Genomic DNA, 14,259 nt, shown 5'->3' with positions numbered 1-14,259 from the left:
GTATGTGTTGCGCTGAAGGGAAAATAAATCTTCCAAAGAAGGGAATGTTATCTTTTCCGAAATATTATGAAGAAATTAATCTTTTTTTTTAAATACATAATTTTCTTAAAATATATTAATTCTAATAAACATGAATCAGTCACGCTGATATCTCGGGCGAAGCCGAGATGGGGGACGCTTGTAATAAATATAGTAGTAATGCATGATCGACCATCACGGCGAGCAAAATTCTTCGTCCGCTGGTGTGCATGATATTTTCTGCCAGGTAATCTGACACAGAAAAATGAAGTGGTGTTTTACTTTATACATATGTAGATTCAGTTTGATGAATGAGAATATACAAAAAAAATTATTGAGGAGAGTGGTGAGTTTTCAAACTGAAAGGTCTGGACCTTTAATCTTTGCTACTCAGTTTTGCGTCAATTTTCTTATGTAACAAAAGGAACATATAACTTATCGGTATTCTGATTCGTCGAACGGAAACTACATAGGTACGTATAAAGTAAAAGGCCGTTTCATTTTTCTGTTTCCGATTACCTGGAAGATAACTACCTTGCACACCAGCGGTCGACGAATTTTGCACGGCGTTATGGTCCATCATGCATAACGTCTATATTTATCATTAAAAATTAATAAAAAAAACAGTGCGACTTTTTCAAAGATGCATAAAAACATAGTCCAAATTTCAGATGAATCGAATCACTAGTCTCTTGATAAATAATTCCCAAATTTTGCTGTTTTTCTAGCCCCCCAAAAAACCCTTCAACTGGGCCTCCACAGCAAACGAATTAACGAACGAACCAGCCTCATTCTTCTACTGCTTCCATTAACGTTAGCCGTGACTTTCACTTAGCATTTGTAAATACAACTGGTCCAGTGATAAATGACGAATGGCGACGGGGAAATATCGACGATCTTGTTTCAAATGATTCTAATGATTATATGCGACAATGGTCATTTTTCAAAGCATGATCTACATGAATACCTTCATAATATGGTGTTCGGAAGTAATTGAAGTGCTGGAAAACTTCGATTATTCGATGGAAAACAGAGGGCAATTAGGATAAATGCAGGAAGCAGTTATTCGAGCGAGGACATTGGGAATTGGCAAAAACTATTCGTAATAGAGTTGTAAATCTACAACGGTCGATCAATCATGTTTAATTATATTGGTAAACAGGCGTGTAAGGATACTTGAGGAGGCGTATACCTGGTTTTCAATGCACACGCGTTATACATCATCGGAGCATGTTTTCCTGCGCCGATATCCGTGCATCAAGGTATAACTTATTTACGCAATGCTACACAATTTACTCAATGGCATATGATTCGCAAGGCGGAGACCTACTATCAGAGAAACTTCGCAAGTAGATCTACTTTCTTTCCCGAGATACTTCGCCACCATTTTCTTGCCACTTTGGAACAGAGACCTGGCGACATAATTGCGACAGCTGAGTTTCTTTCGTACTCCGATTTCACGAAGAAGCCTCCTTTTCTTATATGTCCTTCCTTCGTTACGTTTAAATTATTAAATACGGAAGAGGCTGGTGAATGTACTTAAGTATAACAAACACCCTCGACGCACATGTCGATGGCTTAGGGTGCGTTTATGTTGGAGCTGCGATAAACGACCAGAGCGACGGTAAGAGCGAAGCATCGGAATACATTATATTGTTTTATAATGAAAGTATTTACATTGGAGCAACGAGCAGAGCAAAGCTTACTAGGGTAGATGACAAACGATAAAAGCGTCGAGAAAGAAATATTTATTTTCCTTCGCTAGTATCCCCGATCTCATCAACATATAATGACCTTATTAACGATGGATATTTAGTAAGTGCTTACATAAGTAAGTTTTAAATAAATCACATACGTTTTGGGCAGCACGAGCTGGCCTACCAAGATCAGGCCTCACGTTCTATTCTCTTAAAATTTCTCGCAAATCTACTAATGATGCTGAATACCTTCCATATCAATAATTATTTTGTTATACAAGACACAAATAGCTTTAACAATATCGCCCGCTACATTATATATTTACACTGTAAGGTTTCAGTATTGCACCAGGTTTTTTTTAGTTAAGAAACAATTTTTTTAAATCTTATCCGATGTCTTGGACAAAACGTAATCAAAAGTTTCTATTTTCGTTCGCATATATTCAACAAATTTTTGAGGATATTTTCTTAGGTCATTATACAAATGATGAAGATCCCCAAATTCATGTATATTAGTATAATTCTTCTTCAGAATCGCTCACATCTAAATGGTTCATCTTCCCGAAACCTTATACGACTGACACAGTACTATTATGACAGCTCCACTATAAACACATCAAAGAAAGATATTTTTGTGCAGTTTTTATTTTCGCTCTGATCGATGCTCTTATAGTTTCTTTCCTAGCTCCAACATAAACGTACCCTTAGTGCGCAAATATTGTATGTCCACTTTTAGTGTTTTCGAGAAAAACAGGCTTCAACGTGGTAGGTAAGATTCAGGGACATTCAATGAAGAAAAATATTATTCTTGATAAATTTATGAAATAAATATAAATGTGATTTTTATACAGTATAAGGAAGCAGTCCAGAACTATTTGTTGCATATTAGAACTGAAATTTCAGAAAAAATGGACAGAATATTTGTGCACTAACAAGGGAAGATCCCGAACCCAAAAATTCAAAAAATTCTGAAACTTTGTGAATATATGGGGGATTTCCTCCTGATTACAACGCAAATTCACTCCAGGGGGGTAAAATTAACCCTTGAAAATTCGGCTATTTCCCGATTTTGTGTTATAGCTCGCGAAGTGTAAGTGATAGAAAAAAAGTTTTAAGACAAAATTTACTTCTTTTAATTAGATCTATCATTTGGTGAAAAAATAATTTTACAGTTCACGAGTTATAACGCAAAATCAGTAAATAACCGGATTGTCAGCGGTCAATTACACCCCCTTAGAGTGAATTTGGTCAGCAAACAAAAATTGCGTTGTAATCAGGAGGAAATTCTCTACATATTCACAAAGTTTCAGAATTTTTCGAATTTTCGGGTTCGGGATGTTCCCTTGTAAGTCACTGAGATATACATATATCGAATAATAGAACAGGAATGTTCTGCATCATTTGTAGGAGGACACGTTACGATAAAAAAAAACATTTGAGGAAGTTTTGGCGAGTATGGCGGAATTCTTCTTTATAGTATTTTGTCAATGGAGAATAATGTAACGGATCGTATATGTGGCATCACTCGAAAACACGCAATCTCCTCCAGTTTCCTTCTGTCATAACATTCGATAAATAATCTCAAGGAAAACGCGTCTTAGGTACGCTCATCCACTTTGACACCCGCTGCTCCATATAATTTCTGAAACTATAACGGTAATTTCATCCGAACCGATATTGAGCTCTTGACTGTCTAAGTACGTCTAAGCCATTACCGACGGTGCGATATTTCGCTGCAAAGCGAAGCAAATTTCACATAAAGGCACTCTTCAATTCAGACGAGCTATTCGGCGACGTGTGACGGTCGTACGATATGACAATACTGCCGCAAAAAATTGCGACACACGTGAATCTCTCTATATGGTACATATGTATAAGTACCGGTGCGAAATCGCAACGAAGCCGCACCGCTCGTCTGAAGTGACTTTTATGGTGTCAGCCAAAAGCGAGCGAATAGCGGGCCGTGAACTTGATGCGGTGAACTGGGCGCAGAGTTGGGTAGTAACTAAATAAAAAATTATTTAAATAACGCATGAAATAAAAGTTACTTTAACTTTAGATTATTTGGCGAATAAAGTTAATTTTTTTATTTGTCGAGTATTTCAATCTCAGCGTCGAATAAATTTGTCAACTTCAGCTTTGACTTTAACTTTAACTTTAACTTTAACTTTAACTTTAACTTTAACTTTAACTTTAACTTTAACTTTAACTTTAACTTTAACTTTAACTTTAACTTTAACTTTAACTTTAACTTTAACTTTAACTTTAACTTTAACTTTAACTTTAACTTTAACTTTAACTTTAACTTTAACTTTAACTTTAACTTTAACTTTAACTTTAACTTTAACTTTAACTTTAACTTTAACTTTAACTTTAACTTTAACTTTAACTTTAACTTTAACTTTAACTTTAACTTTAACTTTAACTTTAACTTTAACTTTAACTTTAACTTTAACTTTAACTTTAACTTTAACTTTAACTTTAACTTTAACTTTAACTTTAACTTTAACTTTATTCGGTGCCAAATCATTTTCTGGCGCGCGCTCGAACCGTCGAGAAACGGAATTTGGCGATACTACACTGTAACGCGCGCGCGAGGCGCCAGACGTCGAATAAAGTTAAAGTTAAAGTGAAAGTTAAAGTTAAAGTTAAAGTTAAAGTTAAAGTTAAAGTTAAAGTTAAAGTTAAAGTTAAAGTTAAAGTTAAAGTTAGAGTTAGAGTTAAAATTAAAGTTGAAAAATTGATTCGTTCGCCCAGGTTGAAACGTTCGACGAATAAAAAAATTAACTTTATTAATTTCTTTAAATCAAAATTTTACTCATCTCTGACTGGACGTAACTCTTTTCCCCATGGACCAAACTTTATTCAAATCCCGTTGTGAAGCAATTCCCATGGTCGCGACACCCTCTTACCCGCATACTCCACAATTATTCGCAACCTCTCGGGAAACACTCGCATGGGTCGTGCACTTGTCCCAGAAAAATAAAATACAGTCCTCTTTGGGGCACATCGATGTAAACGGCACACTTTCGTACAATGCGCGTTAAATTCCATGGTACATAGATATGTCGCAGTGAATCTTAATGGCGCCGTTTGCCAGGTTCGGAATACAAGAAGAAAAAAAACAGCAGACATACCAGGAAACGGTTAATACCGCAATTATAAACAAATAATTAAAGGCTCTTGCCCGCGTCATTAGTGGTGGAATGGAAAACTTGTGCCGGGAGTATTGAATCATTCGTTACAAAATTCATAGGTTTCCAGACACATCATCGTTTCTTCTTACTGCAGACCACTGACTGACATTTTTTTGACCGTTAATGTAAAAGAAGAGTGGGGCTGGACGTCCGCTTCCTGATACCGGTTAAAGGGGCGCAAAAAAATGATCGAAAGGACAAATGTAAGATATCTACTGGCAAAGAATCTGTCATTTTTAATTTAACTTCGACGAAGAACACTGTGACTTAGTGATTTACTTCGTTCTTACACACAACTCTGCTACAAGTGTTGGGGTATTCAAATTGGACAGGGCACGTGTTAAGGAAGCTATTTTTTTAAACGATTTTATTCATTATTATCGTTTTCATTAAATGCCCCATCAGTGAACAGAATTTGTGACATGAAGGGATAAGGAGAAGAAAGATATGCGAACTATAAAACTTCGTAAGTAATATCTATAAGAACCTAAACCTTGTCTTAAGATGTGAAATTCGTTGTCCAGAAAGAATTGTGGCTATTCAGAAGTGGCTGCTCGGCTCGAATTTCGAGTAGCCAATCATCTCCGTTAGGGACATAGTGATTTAGGCATTGAGAAAAGGCTGATTAAACTTTCGGTGAATGAAGCTCTAAATACGAAGACCGTTATTGCGGCACGCGAACCGTGAACTTGTCAAAACTATCGAAGGAATATGTATCGCGAAAAGCGGCACTCAATGAACGACTTTTCCAAGCACATACAACGGCTGATAAGTCGGATCGTGTGCTCATAAGTAGCACAATAACTTCTTCTGGACAAAAGAAATTATCACAAACTGTAGCTCCCCATTTGTTATAGTAACGCGCTCGCGTAATGAAGCAAACTTGTAATTATTGCCGCCTTCAGAGATTTTCACGAGTTGATAAATGTAACAAAACAGCCGTAACAATAATTAATGTAACACGACGAGGGCCCCTATCTACCGATAAATGTAACACAACAGTTTCACTGTAATCGGCCACCCTCGTTTCAATAAAAATGATTACGTAATTTCTTATAAACTGTACCAAACCGAGTAATACTTGGACTGAAATTTTAAACAGATTTGTATGCGGAGAAAGAAAATTCTGTTCAGATGTTAACTGACTTGCAAAATCACTAACTCCTGCATTTTAAAGTATTATCACGTTGGACAAGTCCAACACGCAGCAGTCATCGTGCAATCCGATCTATTTTTTAATGTTACACGTAATTGTCGTTTGTTTAATTATAACGCTACAGTTCCGTACCTTTTCAATAGAAAAATATTCCGCAGTAGGAGTTTAATTCCTGGCAGAATACACTGAAAACGTCGAGCTCACTGTTGCGTCAAAGATATTGGCCTTACCTGTTTTTTTTTTTAAGTCTATCATTATTTCGCAATAGAATGTTGGAGACTAATTATTAATGGCCAACTTTGTGACGATCGCCTGTTGCAGTATGTAAGGGACTGACAAAAACAAAATACGAAGTAAAATCGTTCCATGGACATAACACGCCAAGATGTGTACCGCGCGAATGGCGCATGATATCGATGCGTTTTTTTCCACCAAGCATAGACTAAGTAATTACTCCTCGCATTAGCGGTGCACTTTTTCGCGTAGGCGGGACAGGGTTCGATTATTTTCTTCGTACAATATCTGCCACTCTCGGCAAACAATATTCCTGAAAGCCACCGAGTCCATTATTGATCGGTACACGCATTATACGATTTTAAAATTCATCGATGCGTTAGATATAGAATTTCCAAGCAAAATTGTGATTAATGACAGGTTTTACACAAACACAAGAAGTCTCTTATGAAACAAGAGTTGGCTGTCAAATAATTATATTGAAAGTCGCTCGATTACGCGATTGGTTCAAGTTCAAACGTCTATCGTACGATGCGGACAGATAATTAATAAAAAGCCGGCGCAGCTCGTAGACTGCGTAATAAAGTAATTACAATCGCAGACCGAGCCGCGCGCTACAAGAAATACACCATTTATCGCTCTAATTAGTGCAGAAATATCGAGTTACAAATTGCCAGAAACCGCGCACAGCGCGCGATAAACGAGCAACGAAATCTGCATCGGTCCCGCCACTTACAAGGAAACATATCGAACCCGAAAATTCCGATCGTAATGAAACTCCGTACGATTGTAGAGCATGTCGGAGTATGTAAGAAACGATTTTTTTTCTGCGGAAAAACAAACACTCTAAGGGGGTGAAATCAGCCCCCAAATTTTCAGCGATTTTTCGTTTTTCGAGTATAACTTTGTAACGGTGCGAGGTAGAAGAAAACCGTAAAGGGACAAAATGTTCAGTGTTTGATGCCGTGTAACGCGTTGCAAAAGAAATGTTTGTACGTCCAACAATTTATAAATAAAAAAATAATCCTCGATTGTCAAGTGGCAGATGGTAGTAATGTGGACAAAGGCGGAAGATTTTTGAAGATTTTTTCCTTTTACATTTTAGTAAACCATTGCGAATTATAACTTTTACACGGAAAAAGATCGTCCCCAACCCTCACGGTTAGAAATTATATGTAAAATAACGAAAATTTTAATTTATTTATAAATTGTTGGACGCACAAACATTTCTTTCGCAGCGCGTTATACGGCATCAAACACTGAACATTTTGTCCATTTACGTTTTTCTTCTACCTCGCACCGTTACAAAGTTATACTCGAAAAACGAAAAACCGCTGAAAATTTGGGGGCTGATTTCACCCCCTCAGAGTGTTTTTACGCAGAAAAAAAATCGTTTCTTACACACTCCGACATGCTCTACAATCGTACGGAGTTTCATTACAATAAGAATTTTCGGTTTCGATATGTTTCCTTGTTAGCATCGCGTGTTCCCTTCGACTAGGCAAAACGAAGCGATGCCAGCAGCCACGAAGCGGGGACAAACCTTGAACCCGCCGTGATAAATGTGCCGAGAAACTGATCGATTGAAGTCACATTGGCGATACATCGAAATAGCTAACACCTACCAAGAACCTTTTAGAAAGAGAACATCCTTATACTCTTTCCAAGCGTTTATCCATTAAGTATCCACTTTCTGCGACTCTGACTACACCTTCCCATATCAGCGTTAGGCGGCGCGGCATTAATCACGGAAAGAGAACACAAATAGAACCACCCGAGACGTTTCCTCAGCAAGGATCTCTGTATCATTGCTCCTTTTAATTTTATAGCAACGCAGGAATGCACGAGGGCGATGCAAATTCATGGCGCAGCACGTGTTGCCAACTGGTCCAGTTTTTATACGAAACCGGAGGCACCAGCACATCGCACTTACTGCGATGTAGAAAAGCTCAGGCGCCGGTGATTGCGCCTCGCTATAATTGGTCCCCGTGCCAAGGAACGAGTTGAAGGGCAGCTCGCTCGTAAACTGGCTCCAAAATCCCCGGGCGCGTTTCTTTTTTTTTTTTTTTTGGTTCTTCCCGACCACTCGCGTCACTGACAGAACCCCTTTTCTCCGCGCTATCCGTTCGCTTTTGCCGAAGGATCTGGAAACGACGTTTTCAAGAGCAGCAAGGTAATGGCACTGTGATATTGCGCGCTATATACGGAGGCGGCCGGTCATGATATGCAAATTCCATCCGCCGTAAAAGCGATCGCAATTTCCTGTCTCATCAAACACCGACCACAGTAACAACGGAGCACAGTGATCTTCCACCGTCGCGCAAATTTTCTTCTGCTTCTTCTTCTTCTTCCTTTCAATTTGCGCGCGGCTTTCTGCCTGGCCTTCGAGCCGAGGTTCACTCTAGAAGAGAACAACTTGCGGGTCGTTCGAAACGCTTGAAACATTGTAGAAAGATGAAGTTCCTCGACGAAGTTCTGCTTTTAACGGCAACGTGGCCGGCGCTTCCGTCGGCCATTCCGTGCATTAATTTGCCGAATGGAATTTGTCTAAAAATCCGAAATGATACCGCGGTGCTTTTTTGTTAAAGTAGACCGGTTCGCTGGCGGTTATTTCGGGACAGATAAGGGCCACCTTTTTTCATCCACTGTTAATGGGAAGGAAGGCTACTTAATATTCATAAGTGCACCATTAGTTTTTATAATATGAAATTATAATAGGTACTAAGTGGTTAAATCAGTTCGCTTTGATATTAAGCGGGGAATTTTAAATAAATATCACTCATCGGACGGGAGTATTTCGTCGACGAAGACGTCGCACGCGTTTTTCAGTAGTAAACATTTTATTCGGCAATGAAACTTCTGGAATTTATAGCATACACGGTTTTATATCGTCGGTCGATTAAATCGAAATCGCATTGCGTTTATGCGATGTTAAGTTACCTGAGGAAGTGACGCGCAATCGTAAAAGAAGACGCACATGTATTTATTGAAACGAAAGACGAGGGAATTATTATATAAAATCAATGAAAACGTCGATCTGATCCACGATCTGACCTAGACCTGACCCACTTCCAACGCGAACTTCGCCCAAGCGTAGCCTAGATTTAAAACACGACTATCACGTTCAAGGTAAAGCACTACTTTTTCTTTGATAATCTTATTCTATGATAAACGGTTTCTTTGAAGGTAAAATCTCCGCCCCGTAAGCTTCATTCAAACTGCCAGGCACTTCGCACGATCATTACTTAACTTGCACATTACAATTTGCACTAATTAAGCAGTTACACCGAGTGTAATACATCGCATAAGATAAGAATCAGTAACAAAATCGGATTAATATTCATGAGTCTCGTACGTGAATTTCCAAAAAATGAAGGTTCACGGCTATTCGAGCTCGCACGGACGAAGGACGACAACAAGTGTTTTATGGACCTCGCAAAAAGCTGAACCGATCGCGCTGAAATTTTCATCCGTCATCCATCACGGGCCACTGGAAAGCGCAAGTAACTCGCGATCCTGCAAAAGGGGAGAGTGTTTCCATTCTTTGGACTCGGGCTAGTTTTCTGGGAGGCGTGCTCGTCTCTGGGTAGAAAGCGAAATGTGCGAAATGAGGTTTCTGTGCCAGTCACTTTAATTGGAAAGAACGCTAGGGTCTCTCGCTTCAGCGAATCCGGATCTTGGGTAAAATTAAAGATTCACAGCGGCTACGCGAAGTCCATTAACGTTGCATGTTAATACGAAACAGTCCAAGGATCATTTAATATGACATTACTTTGGAGAAAAAGCACGCTTTATGGAATGTATAATTGTGGTTTTCTGAGATTATTGATTGGAATAGAACGTCATACTCCCTGCAAGTGACACGCAATTATTTGCTCCCCTCGATCGTCGGAAAAACACACGTACGGTAATTAATTACAATTAACGCGTCAAAAGGCACGTGTACCGCGTAAAATTCATCGATGGTACGATTTTCGTCACGTGCTCCCTGCTTCCGTCCGGCGTCCGTTTTGCGACGCGGCTGGCCTCCCAACGAAATGTTCTACAGATTAATTAATCGAACCGCTTATGCTAATTGCGATGAATTCTGTGGATGTTTCGAGACAAAACTAGCGATGACAAGCATCGTGGACAAGCTTGATCTTTCGCGGGTAGTATGTTAATTAACCACAGAATATAATCTACATTGAATACGAATCCTAGTTCCTCGAATAAATCACGAAACTGCCTGAAGAAACTTGGCACAACGAACCGGAAATACATCAACGGAGAAACTTTTAGCAGCGTCATTCACAGATTCATCTGCCATTCGCGAAAAAGGACTGCAATTTGCCCAAAATAGAATGTCGCAAAAACTCGTAATAAATGTAACTAGCCACTATCGTTCGATCGATTCAATTCGTGAAACGTGACATCCACGAGGCGGGAAAAGGGTGATAACAAGGTCTTCGTATGGTCTATTTACGTCTGGCGTTTTTACATTGATAGCAGCTATTTCTTAATTCCCTCCCGTTCTGTGCTCGATTCCGGAATGCACGTATAAATTTTCGCTTATTTAATTGTTTATGCCTGACTGTTGCGTGAATATAAATAAAGGGGAAGAGTGCCGGTACAAAGGTGGGGTATGGCCAATTCGACTACACAACATTTCTCGTAATTCTTCACCTTTTTATGATCGCGACGACCTTATCGAAAGACATCGGCTTGTTCGATGCACGGGGGCGGTGGAATCGTGCCAATAACACAGGAATGATCACCGTGCGACTTTTTTTTCATGATAGTAATACATTTGGTTAAACGTTACGATGGTCGTTAATTGATGTTGTTGGAAATCAGGGACCTGGAGCGAAATGTTTTTTTCTTTCGTTTCTCCGATATTAATAATTTCGTTTCGGGTAATATCGCTCCTGCTGAAAAATATTTTGCTCCCAATGGAACGGGAAACAAATTGTTTTTCCGAACCGGTTATTTCGTTGATAAAAAACTCTGATAAACTTGTTCTTTAACAAGTTTATTGTATTTGGTGGTTGTATTATAAAATATTATGCATTATAAAAGAAGAGCGTTTTGAGGCTTTCGGGTGTAAGCCATGTCCAGGAGGGTGATTTTCCCCAGGTTTTGCGAGCATTGCAGTTAAATACTGTTACTGATGAGTGCGTCCTCAGACCCCTGATAAAACTAGCTGCAATGCTGTCGAAACGTGTGAAATCTTGCCTTCCTAGATATGGCTTACACACGAAAGCCTCGAGCAATACCTATATATAAACTGTATAAAAATAGTAGACTATACAAAATAAAAATCCGAAATCACAGAATGTATCTACTGTTCATAATCAGCCACAAATAAATTCATAAAATTTGTATCACCTTATCGACGTACTTACTTAGTAATTTAAACGAATATATAAAATATCTGCTAACATTCTTTCCCTTAAATTAGTTCTGTCGGAAAAACAAGGGTTTTCACCTCTGCAATAGGTTTAAGAATTCCGGGAAAATATTTCGTTCTTTTCGTTTCTGTTCCGTTTCGGGTCCCTGCCTTGGGGTATTTAGTATTTACAGTCCCACCCAAACCTCGTGGATATAAAATAGGCTGTATCGATGTTTCTATTTGCGAGCCTGTGTTTTTCTTGTCCAGTGTCTACGAACGTTGAAAATATTGTATTAATACTTCTGGATCGACAATGCTGATACACTACGGTAGATTCTTGTGTTATTTTCTTGCCCCTTGCGAGAGTTCAAGTCGACTGACTGTTTCGTAATTAATCAAGCTTACTTATAGATTCGTATTTAGTAATATTTATTCTGCCAACGATACGATATCCATGCTCGTATAGTCTGCGGAGTCTGCAGGAGTTCGTTGCCCTAGCAAGTATTTACAGGCATCTTTAGTCATCCCTCAGTTACCATCGACTACTTCACGGTGGGTTGAAGACAACGCTAATATCGAAGCTTCACCAGAACTTCAGCCTTCCATTGCCTTTATTACTATACATATAGCGTTCCAGTGCTTCGACAGGCAGTAGATACATATCTCCTAACTGCATACTGCGTAGACTGGCAATAGACTTCGAGCACCGTAGGTAACGGATGCAAGGCTACTTAAACGTTGAACTGAGAATTTGTTGCCAGGTGCAATTGTGAGCCCATTATTTTGCTATAATTCTGAAGTATTTTGAGGAAGACAAACAATCTAGATATCGGAAGAGTAGAGATTCTCTTGCTCGTGTATTCACAAGCGTTGATATCCTCCACTGATGATAATCCTCAGACCATGCACTAGATCAGTGTATAGTCACTAGAGATGGGCACATTTTTTTATTTAAATATAAATTTCGAATAACGAATAAAAGTTTAAAAAAATTATTCGTCGTGTGTGGAATAAAGTTAATTTTTTTATTCCTCGAGCGATTCAACTTCAGCGTTGAATAAATTATCCAACTTTATAACTTCAACTTCAACTTCAACTATATTTGACGTCGAATAAAGTTAAAGTTAAAGTTAAAGTTAAAGTTAAAGTTAAAGTTAAAGTTAAAGTTAAAGTTAAAGTTAAAGTTAAAGTTAAAGTTAAAGTTAAAGTTAAAGTTAAAGTTAAAGTTAAAGTTAAAGTTAAAGTTAAAGTTAAAGTTAAAGTTAAAGTTAAAGTTAAAGTTAAAGTTAAAGTTAAAGTTAAAGTTAAAGTTAAAGTTAAAGTTAAAGTTAAAGTTAAAGTTAAAGTTAAAGTTAAAGTTAAAGTTAAAGTTAAAGTTAAAGTTAAAGTTAAAGTTAAAGTTAAAGTTAAAATTAAAGTTAAAGTTAAAGTTAAAGTTAAAGTTAAAGTTAAAGTTAAAGTTAAAGTTAAATTTGAAAAATGTATTCGACGCTGAAATTGAAACGCTCGACGAATAAAAAAAACTTTATTCGTCAAACAATCCAAAATTAAAGTAACTTTTATTTGATCCGTTATTTAAATAATTTTTTAACTAGTCAATGCCGGACTCTGATCGCCAGACTCTTGATAAAGTTAGTAGCAATAGAATTGAAATTTATGCAGAGAAATCTAGAATAACTCAGCAACGGCTGGGGTGTTTTGAAACGAAAGCTATCGATCACTCCCAACAGTTGTATCGACAAGCGCACACATTACAGATCCTTCCGATCCGTCGTTTCCGCTATCCATTAATGAAAACAACAACCGTGAAAGTATCACTGGAGCATTGTACTATTCATTCGATGTAAAAAAAATCGTATACTAGAAATCGGTTACGCGTGTGCCGACTTCTGAGTCATTTGTGCAGCAAGGAGATGCGGGCAGACGAATATAAAAGAACTTACCTCACTTGTCACTTTAATCGAACATTTATTATAACATTTCTTGGAACTACTCATAAACGTGGCCAGGACACGTCAATGATAACGACGCGGGGAAACAATTCTCATTCACGCTAATAGACCGCCAGATTGTTCTTGTATGCTAATTACAAGGCGCGAACAAAAGGCCATAAACGCACACATTTATGACATTACGACCGACATAAAGAGCCGAAAGCGCAGTTTGCATAAACCTTTAATAAATTATCCACCTGCTTTTGGGACTGCACATGAGCGATGCGGCTGCGAGCGATGTATAAGTTACATAACCAACATTCTGGAGATGCTCCTTTGTGTACTCGACATTGACCTGGCCAAGTGCACGAAATTTAAATTCCATAAAACTCGTTTAGTAACTCGAGAGTGACCAAATCTTCCAATTTGCACCGAATTATTCAAATCGGCCAGGCTCCATCGTTTCACTCGAAGCATTAAAATAGATCAATGCTTTCCGAGTTGTGGCAATTGCGTTATGCGACGACGATCGTCACAGTTATTTAATAACGACGATTTAATGATTGTTTATGTAGATTCAACCTACATTAGGGAGTCATACGTGTTCTTTGCCAAGGTAATTGGTTACTGCTACATTTAAGCACCGATTTCC

The 14,259-nt window shown here is 38.2% G+C and overlaps 1 protein-coding gene across 2 annotated transcripts in view; it reads left to right on the top strand.

Moving 5' to 3' along the window:
* The window catches only part of LOC143366348 (scavenger receptor class B member 1), a 43,806-nt gene that overhangs the window by 749 nt on the left and 28,798 nt on the right, over nt 1-14,259 (top strand). The window contains exon 1 of one of the 2 annotated variants that reach the window (XM_076807390.1): nt 5,210-5,378. The exons of the other annotated variant lie outside the window; for it this stretch is intronic. Coding sequence (XP_076663505.1) covers nt 5,360-5,378 — 19 coding nt within the window. The 5' untranslated portion in view covers nt 5,210-5,359. Of the gene's footprint in view, nt 1-5,209; nt 5,379-14,259 lie in introns of those variants that run through there. 2 annotated transcript variants of the gene reach the window in all.

This window comes from Andrena cerasifolii, chromosome 2, assembly GCF_050908995.1.
Source record: "Andrena cerasifolii isolate SP2316 chromosome 2, iyAndCera1_principal, whole genome shotgun sequence".
Lineage (NCBI taxonomy): Eukaryota > Metazoa > Arthropoda > Insecta > Hymenoptera > Andrenidae > Andrena > Andrena cerasifolii.
This window is presented reverse-complemented; position numbering and strand designations above follow the sequence as displayed.